The sequence below is a fragment of the Danio rerio genome, chromosome 17 (assembly GCF_049306965.1).
Source record: "Danio rerio strain Tuebingen ecotype United States chromosome 17, GRCz12tu, whole genome shotgun sequence".
In the NCBI taxonomy this organism is placed as follows: domain Eukaryota; kingdom Metazoa; phylum Chordata; class Actinopteri; order Cypriniformes; family Danionidae; genus Danio; species Danio rerio.
In genome coordinates, this window is record NC_133192.1 from 51,397,501 (window position 1) to 51,411,409 (window position 13,909).

At 33.3% G+C, this 13,909-nt stretch overlaps 1 protein-coding gene across 3 annotated transcripts in view; it reads left to right on the plus strand.

The window, feature by feature from the left end:
* si:dkey-206p8.1 overlaps positions 1-13,909 on the plus strand; it is a 60,814-nt gene that overhangs the window by 15,903 nt on the left and 31,002 nt on the right. For all 3 annotated transcript variants that reach the window (XM_073928668.1, XM_009293275.5, XM_009293276.5), the window contains exon 4: positions 9,055-9,175. In XM_073928668.1, the coding sequence (XP_073784769.1) occupies positions 9,165-9,175 (11 nt within the window). In that variant the 5' untranslated portion in view covers positions 9,055-9,164. The remainder of the gene's footprint in view (positions 1-9,054; positions 9,176-13,909) is intronic.

The following is a 13,909-nucleotide window of genomic DNA, read 5'->3' on the forward strand; positions in this document are numbered from 1 at the left end:
GCATCATCTAAAAGCAGAATAATCAGTATTTAACTGATGGATGGTTGATGTTGGCCAATGTTTATGGATTTGCAAAATCTGGAATTTAAAAATATGGAGTGTTATCTATTTATTTTTTATTTTATTTTTTTTTTATTTAAAAAAATTCTCTAAAGTTGTTCAAATTAAATTTTTTCTATTAATAATCAAACTGTATGTTTTTATATATTTACAGTTGGAAACATACTAAATATATTGCAACTTGATATTTACTTAATATTTTTATGATTTTTGGAGTAAAAGAAAAAATGTAGAATTTTGAACGAATGTATTTTTTGCCTGTTAGCAAATACAGTACATATAAATATACCCCTGCAACTTAAGACTGATTTTGTGAATGTTTATATAACTTTAAAGTGGTCTCTATTTTCATTTAAAAGATACAGTGTAAAAAAAAAATATGTAAAATGGCAATTTTGATTTCCAGTAATACTGTAAAATTTAAAAGTTTTTTTTTTTTTTAATGTACATCCCTAAATAGTTTGTAAAGCAGGAGATCTTACGTAAAATTTACAAGTGATCTCTTATTTCATTTATGAGCTACAGGGTTAAACATTGCTTTAAAATATACAGTATTAGTGACAATTTTTTTCCATTAATATCGTAAAATTTACAGGTTTGCTGTAAATTAACAATTAAAGTTGTGCTGAAAACTACAGTGCGCTTGTACATTTAACTGTATTACTGGTCAAATTTACAAACACAGTTTAATTGAACAGTTATGACTGTGCTGTTGTTTTACAGCACAATAGTAATTGTTAGTTTTAAGTGAACTTGTAAATTTTACGGTATTAATGGCAACCAAAATTGCCTGTTCATTCACTAATTTTCCTTCGACTTAGTCCCTTTATTTATCAGGGCTCGCCACCGCGGAGTGAAGCTTATCCAGCAGTTTTACACAGCGGATCCCCTTCCAGGTGCAACCCAGTACTGGGAAACACCCATACACACTCATTCACACACTTACTCTACTGCCAATTTGGTTCATTCAATTTACCTATTCACCTTATTCTTTGCATATGAGAGGGTGCAGCCATTTGATTCTTTTTGGCTGGAGACTTCCAGTCTTATTCACTTGCATTAATTTTTAGATGTTGAAAACAGCTTGTTATGCTTCTTGATATTGCAAACTGACATTTACTTACAATATAATTCTGCTTTGTTTGTAGAGCTAGTTGTTTGTAAAGCAAGTAGTTTGACCGTTTTCTGCAGTTTATTTTTTCAAGTCGATTCTCCCATAGGGAGCTGAATATGAAGTTAAAACAATAACAAAAACGAGTGCTCTTCTGCATTGAAGAATAAGGTTAATAGCGCATGTCTTTGGATTGTAGGGGAAACTGAAGCACTCGGAGGAAACCCACACAAACACTGAGAGAACATGCAAACTCTTATGTATCTATACATAACTCTATATGTATTTCTTGCAATACTTTAAATTTTACAGCAATTTTTATTGTGTATATACAGTAGCTGTAAATCATTATATAGAGTAAGATGATAACATCAGACAGTCTTCGGGTTGTGATATTGCGCATTGCTTGTATATGATAGTTTAAAAAAATTTAATCTCTAAAATGCTTTATTCTGACTAGTCATCTCAACCACATTCTTAGAAATAAAGGCATCTTTATTGACATCGCTGTTTCCATTAAGAAACTTTAACATCCATTGAATCTTGTCATTTCACAAAAGGCTCTTTTAAAGAAATAACATATTTTTCAAAGGTTAAAATACACTTTGGTTGTGATAGTGCTGATAATTGAGGCTGACTCATGCTGGTTCTTGTATTCTCTCTCAATTTTATCCAATGCCTGATAAGTTGTTGACTGAAACACACTAACAGAACTAAAAGTAATTTTTTTTGTAATTTGCTTTCGAGTAAAAATTATAAATTCCATATACCATTATAGTTGTATTAGGATTCGCAAAATAAAACAAAGCAAATAAATAAATAAATAAAGTTTAAAGCAAATAAAACCTCTTTGGCACTGTACTGAAAGTGAAATTGTTGTTAATCAACAGTCACGTGTATGTTTGTACAGTATTTTACAACAGCTTTAAATGCAGTTCAACGAATCAGAATCAATAACCGGGACTATTCATTTAATAAAATATCTTATGTGACAAAATGCCGAATAGTCTCAGAGTGTTTATGCCCTATGGATGAAACTACTTCTGAGGCATTGAACAGAAGAAGTGGATTGGAAAAAAATTTCCATGTCAAATAAGGCAGAGCCACACCAACCTATTATATAATCACCACTGACCATAGTTTGAAGGTGTTTACCAGGTACAGCAAATGTTTCTGAAAAATTGGCTTTAGCAAACTGTTTTAGAAGCCTGAAACATTCTCCATTTTGTCCAGATTTGTCAAAAATAATGTCAAAAAAAGTTCAGATCATATTTGCTTAAATTAATTTTTTTTCGTCTGTTTTATATTTTTCTATTGCTTTTTTTTTTTTTTTTTGTCTTTGGGTCCGGAGATAGCTTCATAATTAACCCTATGTCATATAACAAAGAAAACAAAAAATAAAACAAAAAAAATAAAAAATGGTAGATAAACATTTTGTATTAAGTACCAGAATATTATGTTCTTAAAAAACAAAGAGCTAAAGCAATTGTTCACTCAAAAATAAAAACTACCCCATAATTTACTCATCCTCCAACCATCCTTGGTGTATATGACTTTATTCTTTTAGAGTAACACAGTTAAAGTAGTTTTATCCAGGCTCTTGCATGCTGTATAATGTTTTTTGTGTAGTAACCATTTATTTGAAGTTTTCAAAATAAATAAATACATCCTAGAACTAACCCATACTCCTGCCAGGGGATTAATGGGGTTAATTATTCCTTTAAGTTCAGTTGTCGCTTACTTGGATATCCAACACAAAAATACTACTCTGTCAGATAATAAAGTTCCAAAGTTGAATGATCCAAAAGAGGTATAATGTTACAGTTTACGAGTAAGCAAATCAATTCAGTGAATAATTCAATGGCTTACTCATAAAGAAGGTATGCGCATTTGCATTCAATAAAAATATTGTTTATCACAAATAGTTTTTGCATCTACAGTTGTCCGCTAGTAAAAGTGCACAAGTTACAAAACACGGACCCAGCAACCAAACCTGTCCCCAAGGTCCTGTCAGAGACCAGGAGAATATTTAACCGAGCTTCATCTTGATTTGCTCTGGGATTCACCAGAATTTATGATGAAGGAGACCCATCGATCTGGTCCAGCGGTGGACGTCTGCCATTCCTCTAACTGTCTGCTCAATGCTGAGACAGCATAGAGCCCTCGCTTGGGCAGCAGAGAATACAAAATTCAAGGGAGATATATGACCAGGCTATACATTACCTCATTAAAGAGCTGTTAAGTATCATGGGAACGCTACCTGATTCAGCATTTTGGCCAAGTTTTATTTCCTTGCTTTGGCATGAGACCTTCTCAGTTTCCGATCATCACTTGGGATACGGCAGTATATTTCTGTAGATATTGTGATACGATCTCTATAGCATTCAACAGATATATTGATCCCATTTAGTAGAGTTGAGTTTAAATATATATATATATATATATATATATATATATATATATATATATATATATATATATATATATATATATATATATATATATATATAGCTGAAACCAGAAGTTTACATACACTGTTTAAAAAGGCACATAAACATTTTTTTTTAAAAAGTCAGATGTTATTGTGACTAAACTTTTTCCTTTTTAGGTAAGGTAGGATTATCAAATTTGTTTCTATTATGCTTAATAGTAGAATGATGAGAGAGATTATTTTTGAGAATTTGTTATAACTTTTCTTTAAAGTCAAGTTTACATACAATAAGATTATTATGCCTCTGAAAAAGCTCAGATGATGGTGTCAAGGTTTTGGAAGTTTCTGATTGGCTAATTGACAACATTTAAATTAATTGGAGGCACAACTGTAGAATAGTATGTAAGGAAAACCTCAAACACACTGCTACCTTGTGTGACAACAAGGAAAAACCAACAAGCCAGAATCAACAGAACTATTGATTACAATTTGCTAGATTACAATTTGCTAAATTACACTGGGGAAAAAATAATGACATGTCCTGTGATCTGATGGAACTAAGATTGAACTGTTTGGCCATAATGACCAGTGTTACATTTGGAGGACAAAGGTGAAAGCTTACAAGCCTAAGAACACCATCTCAACTGTGAAGTCTGGGGGCAGCAGCATAATGTTGTGGTGCTGTTTTGCTGCAGGAGGGACTGGTCTACACAGCATACATGGTATCATGAAAAAAGAACATAATGTAGAATATATGTATGTATAAATATGTATAATGTATAAATAAAACCTTTAAAATCAGTTCTCTCATTAACCTGGCATTTAGCAAATGTCAGTCATTTAGGTAATCCTAACAGACCTAAAATAGTAAATGTTTTGTATGATTTACCATCAGACATTTTTTTAAAAAATGGTCAAGTTCCTTTGTTGTTTTTAACCAGGTTAACAAGTTCTTAAACTTCAGGGGGGTGTTTAGACAATTTTCAATCTGGTTTCAGAGCACATCACAGTACAGAGAGCGCTCTTATAAAGATAATCAATGATACACGCCTAAATACAGATTCAGGTAAAATAACAGTGCTGGTATTGTTGGATCTCAGTGCTGCATTTGACACTGTCGATCACAACATACTTCTGGATAGGCTGGAAAACTGGGTTGGGCTGTCTGGCACGGTCCTCAAATGGTTTAGATCTTACCTTGAAGGGAGAGGTTACCATGTCAGTATAGGTGACCATAGGTCGAGGTGGACACCCATGACATGTGGAGTCCCACAAGGCTCGATTCTGGCACCTCTCCTGTTCAACCTTTACATGCTCCCTCTAAGCCAAATAATGAGAAAGAACCAAATCTCCTACCACAGCTATGCTGATGACACTCAGATCTACCTAGCCTTAGTGCCTAATGACTACAGCCCCATTGACACCCTCTGCCAATGCATTGATGAAATGAGCAATTGGATGTGCCAAAACTTTCTTCAGTTAAACAAAGAGAAAACTGAAGTCATTGCGTTTGGCAACAGAGATGAGGTTCTCAAGGTAAATGCGTATCTTGGCACTAAAGGTCAAACGACAAAAAATAAGATCAAGAATCTTGGTGTGACTCTTGAGTCAGATCTGAGTTTCAACAGTCATGTCAAAGCAGTCAGTAAATCAGCATACTATCATCTCAAAAACGTAGCAAGAATCAGATGCTTTGTTTCTAGTGAAGACTTAGAGAAACTTGTTCATGCTTTCATCAGCAGCAGGGTGGATTACTGTAATGGACTCCTCACTGGCCTTCCTAAAAAGACAGTCAGACAGTTGCAGCTCATCCAGAACTCTGCAGCCAGAATTCTAACCAGAACCAGAAAATCAGAGCACATCACACCTGTCCTCAGGTCTTTACACTGGCTGCCAGTTACATTCAGAATAGATTTTAAAGTATTTTTACTGGTCTATAAATCACTAAATGGCCTAGGACCTAAATACATCACAGATATGCTCACTGAATACAAACCTAACAGATCACTCAGATCATTAGGATCATATAAACTAGAAGTTCCAAGAGTTCAGTCAAAGCAGGGTGAATCGGCTTTTAGCCACTATGCCCCCCGCTGCTGGAATCAGCTTCCAGAAATGATCAGATGTGCTCCAACATTAGGCACATTCAAATCAAGACTGAAAACACATCTGTTTAGCTGTGCCTTTACTGAATGAGCACTGTGCTGCGTCCGACAGATTGCACTATCATGTTTTTCTCTTCTTCTTCATTCTTTTATATCACATTTTACCTGTTTTTATGTTTTGTTTTGTTTTTACGCATTTTTATTATTTGTTTTTATTTTTATTTTACTTGTTTCTTTTATTCTTGTTTATGTAAAGCACTTTGAATTGCCATTGTGTATGAAATGTGCTATATAAATAAACTTGCCTTGCCTTGCCTTGCCTTTTTTTAGCGTGTATGTAAACGTCTTTCAACTGTAAATGCATTCCTAAGCTTTTGTATACATAGAATGTTTACGCATTTCCCTTTTTATTTAAGCATAAGCCTTCTGCTTGTGTTGCTTGCATTAAGCCCAAAGTATACTTCCGTATACTAGGGTGTTTGGATAGTGTGCATAGTCTATGCTTATCTCGCACATGTGCATTAATGTCTCTTGGATTAAAATAGTTGGTTTCAAAAGCTCTGCAAAAGTCTGACATTGAATGCTAAGGGTCAAAACTACTTAAAGGCCAGTAAAATTAAAATAAAGTCTGTTAGCATTAAGGGTGTATATATAATCTAGTTTGCTCCAAAACAGTGACAAAATTTAGAATATATAAAACTGATATAAACATCCAGTTTGTCATGTTCGCCTAAATGGATCAACGATTTTATTTTTTTCATGTCACCTCATACTTCAGTTTTTCATCAAATCTTGACCATTCAAATGTTCTCTAGCTTGTATGCCCCCCCCCCCCCCCCTTTTTTTTAAGTCACTTTTTATTTGCCTTCATTTGATGCACTTGATCTCAAGCACTCTCACTGACTGAGATATATGAAAAACTAAACGCTATTGGCTGTTTTTAAAGGAAAGGAGCTACTCTCTCTCTCACCATCTCTTCATTTTTCAGTTGAGATTACATCAAACATCCAATAAAAACTGCACATTTCAAAGTGCCTTCACAGGCCTTTTAAAGGAACACTCCACTTTTGGAGGGAAATATGTTTATTTTAAATTAATTTATTTATTTTAAATTAAGTTAAATAGTTAGAACATTTGTGTAAAAAAAAAAAAAAAAGTAATGTTTTTGAATCCATTCAGATTAGCTGTAAAACAATAATTTCAATCAACGATGATGTCAATAATATTAACAATGAATAAAATTTGTCATTATCAAGCTTCCTTGAATGTGCTTGAATGTGCTTAAATAAAGTCCTACTATTACATTATGAAAAATAAATCTATGGTTTGCATTAAACAAAAATGAAGCATTGCAATAAGAAATGGCCTTTTTGCACAATTGTTTTTATATGCATGTTAATTAAATAAACAAGTAATATTTCTGCTACAAAACATAAACGTAAGATTTTAATAAATCATTCAATTCAATGCTGAAAGATGCAAAGCAGTCATCAGTAACTAAATAGAAAAATAGTATTTATGTCAAGGAAGAACAGACAAACAAAAGGAATCTCACTTCTACCACTCTTTATAAGTTTTGCTTTCAGTTTGTGTCATTTTAAATGTGCAGTTTCGTTATGTTCTCTATTAAAACTTTCTATGTTTGTGGAAAAAAACAGGCGAGTCAGCTGACCTAATATATAAGCAGGCAAAGCAGGATTCTCGTGATGACCTCATGCGCAGTACCGTTCTTTGTCATGAGCTGAGGTTTCACTTTAAACTTGAAGGCGAGCTTCTTTGGCGATAATGTATAGTGTTAGATTTTACATTTACGGCTATTTGCGCTGAACACGCAGTGAATGCAACACATCGAAATTTAGTCTATTAAAACAGCTGATCCACCCAAAGTCTTTCTGCACTCTCTCCGAAAACACTCTGGTTGATCTCGGCTGGTGGATCAACATTCACCACGATCGCTCTCATCAAAGCCTTTATTTGTAACTTTGAGTGGGTTTGTAAACATGTGTACTTTTAATTGCGTTGTTTGTGTTACCCGTCATAAAAGCCCTATTATCTAACAGTGTAAAGCCTCGAGTGATTGACAGAAGCAATATAACGGCAGGGAAGAGCAATTCAGCACATTTTAAGAAAAAAACTAAAACAGGTCGCACTACAACCATTATATGCAGTCGCACAAATGCTCCCAAATGTATTATAAGGTGGCATAGATTAAATTTGTATTGCAAATGGCTATTTAGCGGGAAAGCCGTTGGGAGGGGAAACACTGTAAACTATGCAGGACGCCGACCCTCCAGGACCAAGTTTGGGTACCCCTGCTGTAGCCTAAATGCTTAAAATCATAACTGTCAAAACCTATGTGTTGTTGATTACAGTATTACTGTAATTGTTCTTCCAGTATATGTAGGGCTACTGTGTTTTTGTAGAACTGAGAGGCATTTGCTTGGCCAGATTCTGTCCAGAAATGTAATGCTGAGAATGCTAATCTTGTATTAATTTGTAATTTATGAGACCGCAATCAGAAAAGTTGACAATCTATGAACATAATCATGTTTATGACATATTTCTGACAAGTTTTGTTGTCTTGACAAAGACAAAACAGGTTGTGATGTATTTATGTCAACTTGTCATAACAAACAATGTGATCTTTGCATTTAAGATGTCATAACTGAGCATATGCCACTTAATGACAGTTTTCTCATTCACATTCATGACATGCTATGTCATGATTATAAAGATTTAATGACTTCAAATAAAGTGTTATCAGATGTATTAAACTGAATGACATGATATGATAATAATAACTTTATGTAAGACATTTATGTAGATGATCCATAACACTTTTTTTGTGTAGGAAAAAAATCTCATTTTGGGATTATGTGTGTCATACTAACACAATTGAAAACATGCTGAAATGTTTGAAAAACAGTGCACTTTTGGTAATCTGTTGCAATTTAAGTATGCTAAGAGTTTTGAAAATGTACCAACAGCTTGTGAAAATTGTACTAAATCAATAAAAAAAAATTCACTGCATTTCAGAAACACTAAGGGTCATATTTATAAATCATATGTAGTTTTCTTGGAATTGCCTTCCTGAAATGCTCAACGAATCATTCCAGCTGGTCCTGCTAAGCTTCTGTTTTTCATATGTTTGTTTTATTTGTAATAGCATTTGAATGTGTGGGTGTGGTGGCAGAGATCCCTCTTCTCTCCTCCCTCCCTCCTTCCTTTCCTCCCTCCTCGCTGTCTTTTTCAGTCTTGTCACAGTCTACTTGTCAGTGTACGTGTGATTCTCTGTGAATGCTATTGGCATCATCTGTGTGATTTCTGACAGTCTTTGTGTGAATCAGGGTCTCAGGAAGACGGGACATTGGGGTCGTCAGGATGTCTGTCTCAAGAGGAGCTATCAGAACAGGCTTCACAGGCCCAGGATCTTGAGAGACTGGCGCAGCTCTGCATCATGAGCAAAAGGTAAGTGACTGTGAAAATCATACCTCATACATATGCATGGCAGATTGTTTGCACCAGTCTAATTCCAACAAAAATGACATAGCAAATCCATTAAAGCGACAGTTCACTCGTAAATGTTCTGATTGCAAATTATTCAATCATCATTGAGTGGTTCTAAACATTTTGAACAGAAAAGTAGATATTTTAAAGAATGTTGGAAAGCATTTTGCAACATTCTTCAAAATATCCCTTTTTTGTGTGTGTTAAGCAGTAGAAACAAACTCATACAGGAGAGTGAGTAAATGATGACATAATATACATTTTTGGTGTACTGTAACTTTAAGAAAGAGTCATTTTGAGAAAGCATTTGTACTGGTAGAGGGCATTTAATAGCCACTAAGAGTTCTAATGCATAATTAAGGAAGTTTCGATCAATCTTATATAATTTTTCCCAGATTTACACGGATTTATTTGCTTTGTGTGTAACTTTGTGTGTGTGTGTGTGTGTGTGTGTGTGTGTGTGTGTGTGTGTGTGTGTGTGTGTGTGTGTATATATATATATATATATATATATATATATATATATATATATATATATATTTATATATATAGCCCCCCTGTATATTTTCCTCCAATTTCTGTTTAGTGGAGAGAAGATTTTTTTCAACACATTTCTAAACATAATAGCTTTAATAACTCATTTCTAATAACTGTTTTATTTTATCTTTGCCATGATGACGGCTCAGAATATTTCACTAGATATTTTTCAGGATACTCGTATTTAGCTTAAATTGACATTTAAGCTATCCAAAAAAATATATATAGGTTAAAGGGGCTAATAATATTGACCTAAAATGTTTTTTTTTTTTTTTTTTTTTTTTAATAAAAACTGCTTAGTCTAGTCTAGTCAAAAGTCTAAAGTCAAAAGTCTAGTCAAAGTAAAACAAATAAGACTTTCTCCAAAAGAAAAAAATATTATCATACATACTGTGAATTTCTTTTCTTTGTTAAACATAATTTGGGAAATATTTAAAAAAGAAAAAAAAATCAAAAGGGGGATAATAATTCTGACTTCAACTGTATATTACATATGTCTGGAATTTTTGGTTTTGTTTTGATTTCTTTGTATTTGTCTTTCATACATATTTGTTACTTTTAATGTAAACATATATTTTGGAACTTGGAATGTCTTTAATTTCCCCAAAGGGCAATACAGCAATAACCGACAGTTAACAGCAGCAGGTCACACTCGAACAATGAATAAAATGAATCATAATCAAGTAAAAAAAAAATTAAAATCAACGTACAACTTAAAGCTTAAGTAACCCAACTGCATTTGTAACAAATTAATCAAAATATCTGTTGGACCTTGCCCGTTTTTTTTTTTTTTTGCTGCTTGTTTGAATTACTTATACATAACATAATTCTGGGCGAAGCAGTGGCGCAGGACATAGTGCTGTGGAGTGTGTGTGTCGATGTTTCCCAGAGATGGGTTGCTGCTGGAAGGGCATCCGCTGCGTAAAAACTTGCTGGATAAGTTGGCTGTGGCGACCCCGGAATAATAAAGGGACTAAGCTGACAAGAAAATGAATGAATGAATGAATGAATGAATAAATAAGATAATTCTTGGGATTTTTTTGTCCACAACTTAATTATTTTATCTTTAATCCACCTAAATTTATTAAGTTAACCTTGTGTTGGGACAACATTAATGAAATGTGTGAAACTCTGCATTTTTACAGTATACAGTCACACAAGATTCATCTTTTTATATTTTTTTACAGTAATTTCAGGTATGAATTAATTTGATGCAATAACAGTTTTTTTCAGTCTCTTTGGTACATTTCTCAGAGTTAAAGTTTGTAAAACAGTAAGTTCATTTCTCGAAACAACACATACAAATGGCAAAACACCATTGATTACCTGCAGAGGCCAGTCTCTTGCTCAAAATTTTTAGTTCATCTCTCAAAATTACATTTCTGAGTCGATGAAGGTGTCAGTGCCATCAGAATGACAAGTCCTTGAGTCATGGTGTACGCGTAAGTCAAATACTTAGTCATGTTGTCAATATAACAGAGTACTCTGGAGAGGTGTTCTGATGTAAACTATGGCTAATTGTATGACTTTGTACTGTAATTTGTTGACAGACCATGTCATTGTGACACAAAAAGGAAAAGACAGTACTGCATAGCACAAAGAAAAAAGAAAACAAAAGTAGAAATGTGAACATAGGACAATCACATTTGAAATGCATCTTAATTAGAAAACGTCAAAAATCACCTGAGAGAAATTTACCAATTGTTTACAGATTTAGAACAAAAGGTTGGATGGAAATGTCTAGAAAAATCCATTATGACTAAATATGATGACAACCTGTTCAGTAATTTTGCATGTTAAGACTTACACCATAAATGAACAATTAAATGTTGTAGGGGGTAAGACTATTCAGACAGAGACCAAAATAATACATACAGTTGTCATTTATTCCGCATTAGGAATCCCTTGTTATACAAAGTCAAGCATGTGCTCATAGGCAGAGCGCAAGAGAAAGGTGACTTGTGTTATGTGAGTCTCCAGGTTTCAGATGTTATTGGGACACTCCAAGTAAGGTGTCCTGTTTCTTCCGGGGGCTTAACATGATGAGGCACCCTTTTGTAAGGCCAACACCACAAACTGTACACTCAAGGACATATATGACCCCTGGTTGGCACTGGTTAAGGACTTAAAGCATTTAACCCGATTGTCCCGGAGACGGAGACAGCTTGTTGGTGCCACAGAAGAGAGGATAACATTAAAGTTGAATGAGAACGAGATTGTTTTATTGCTGTTTTATTTGTTTGTTTTATTTTATTGCTAATAAGATTATGTTTCACAAGACAATGAGTTGTGCGGGAGAGATCCACGCCATTTGTATGTAATCCGTTAAACTCTTTGGGCAACTTGAATATGTAGACGATCTGATAGTTAAATATGGTGTAAGTTGTTTATGAATCTGTAAAAAAAAAATTAATGTGTAAAATTTACAGTAAAAAAAAAAAATGTCCAGAAATGTATCTTGAAAAACACAGACATTTACACAGACAAAACAAAAACATGTTGTGATAAAAAAAAAAGTCATATAATGAATCAAAGGTATGAGTAAGATTTTTTTATTAACATTTATTTATTTATTTTTATTTTTTTTGGTCAACAGCATCTCCAGCAGAAATGATATCTAAAGATGCTGTTTTAAATCATAAAGAAATCAGTGTTTTTTTAAACTAATGAAGACAGCAAAAGTCTATGATTCATTTTCATTATTTAGTCTGACATGTTTACTGCTCCAAAATATTTCTTTAAAAAAATTAAGTATATTGTTTTCAAAGAGAAAAATATGTAATAATTTTTACCCAGACATATAAAAACAATATATTTTAGAGCAGTAATCACAATACTGTGAATCCATGAACTTTGTATCCAAGTATATTATACCATTGGAATCTTATACCAGTCCATGCCTATTGTTAAACAATATCATTGAGACACACATACAATTAAATTGCATGTTAAACTCTAATATAAGATTTTCTGGAGATGCTCAACTGAAATGGTTACCTGTCAAGTATGGAAAAATAGCTAATAAAAGTTTTCCTTTGTTAGGCCTCTTTTTTCTGACTGACTGCTGTGCCCCGTGTTTCTGCGCGTTCGGTGTGATTGGCTCCTAATAGTATTATTTTAAGAGTTTACACTTAGCTGATGATTGATTATAAAGCTTATTTGGCTTGCTGTTCCAGGAGAAAACCCTGAGCTTATAAGATACTCGAAGCCTGGTGCTCCCTCCAGTTTGCAAGGTGAGAGGGGAGTTTGAGCTTTTAGGAGAGGGAGTTTCTTTTTAATTAATACTATTGTAGACATTTGATATTCTTATATCACTTGTCATATCAATATTTTATGGTCATTTATTTTTTTATTTGTTTATTTGACACCCCACATATACCCCAAATATTTTTCTATTTATTTTACATGTAACTATCTTTTAGAATTTTATATATATATATATATATATATATATATATATATATATATATATATATATATATATATATATATATATATATATGTTTATTATGATTGGTCTTAAACTGTAGTTTAAGCAATATAGATTGAATAGGAAGTGTTTCCACCTTCTAAATGTTTTAGTGCCGGTCAGGAAATGCTCTTGTAGCTGAGAGCTTTGCCATGTTGTGTCCGATCAAATGTCCTGTGAGGACAATCCAAAACAGTGCAAACCAACACCAGCCCATCACTTATTAAACAGCACTATAATAACCACACTGACTTATGTATTGGCTTTAAAATCATACTGTAGAGTGTTTCAAGAGAGAAATATGGAAGACATTAAAATACTGCCATACTGTATGTCTTATGAATATAAAATAAGTCCTAATGTTATTTTTAATGTTTTATAATGCTTGCATAATGTCACATAAACATCATTGTCACAAATTCATCATACAAAATTATAAAATTGTAGCATATTTGAAAACACTGTTAACTCTCTGGGGTCTGAGGTGATTTTGGGGTCCCTAAGACCTTCTGATATGTCCTGACATTTGTGCTTATTTCAGATACTTATTACAAAGTATTGACCAATCTTTTTATTTTTTATTTTTTGCATTCTGCTGGATGGATCTATATATATATATATATATGTGTTTGTGTGTGTGTGTGTGTGTGTGTGTGTGTGTGTGTGTGTGTGTGTGTGTGTGTGTGTGT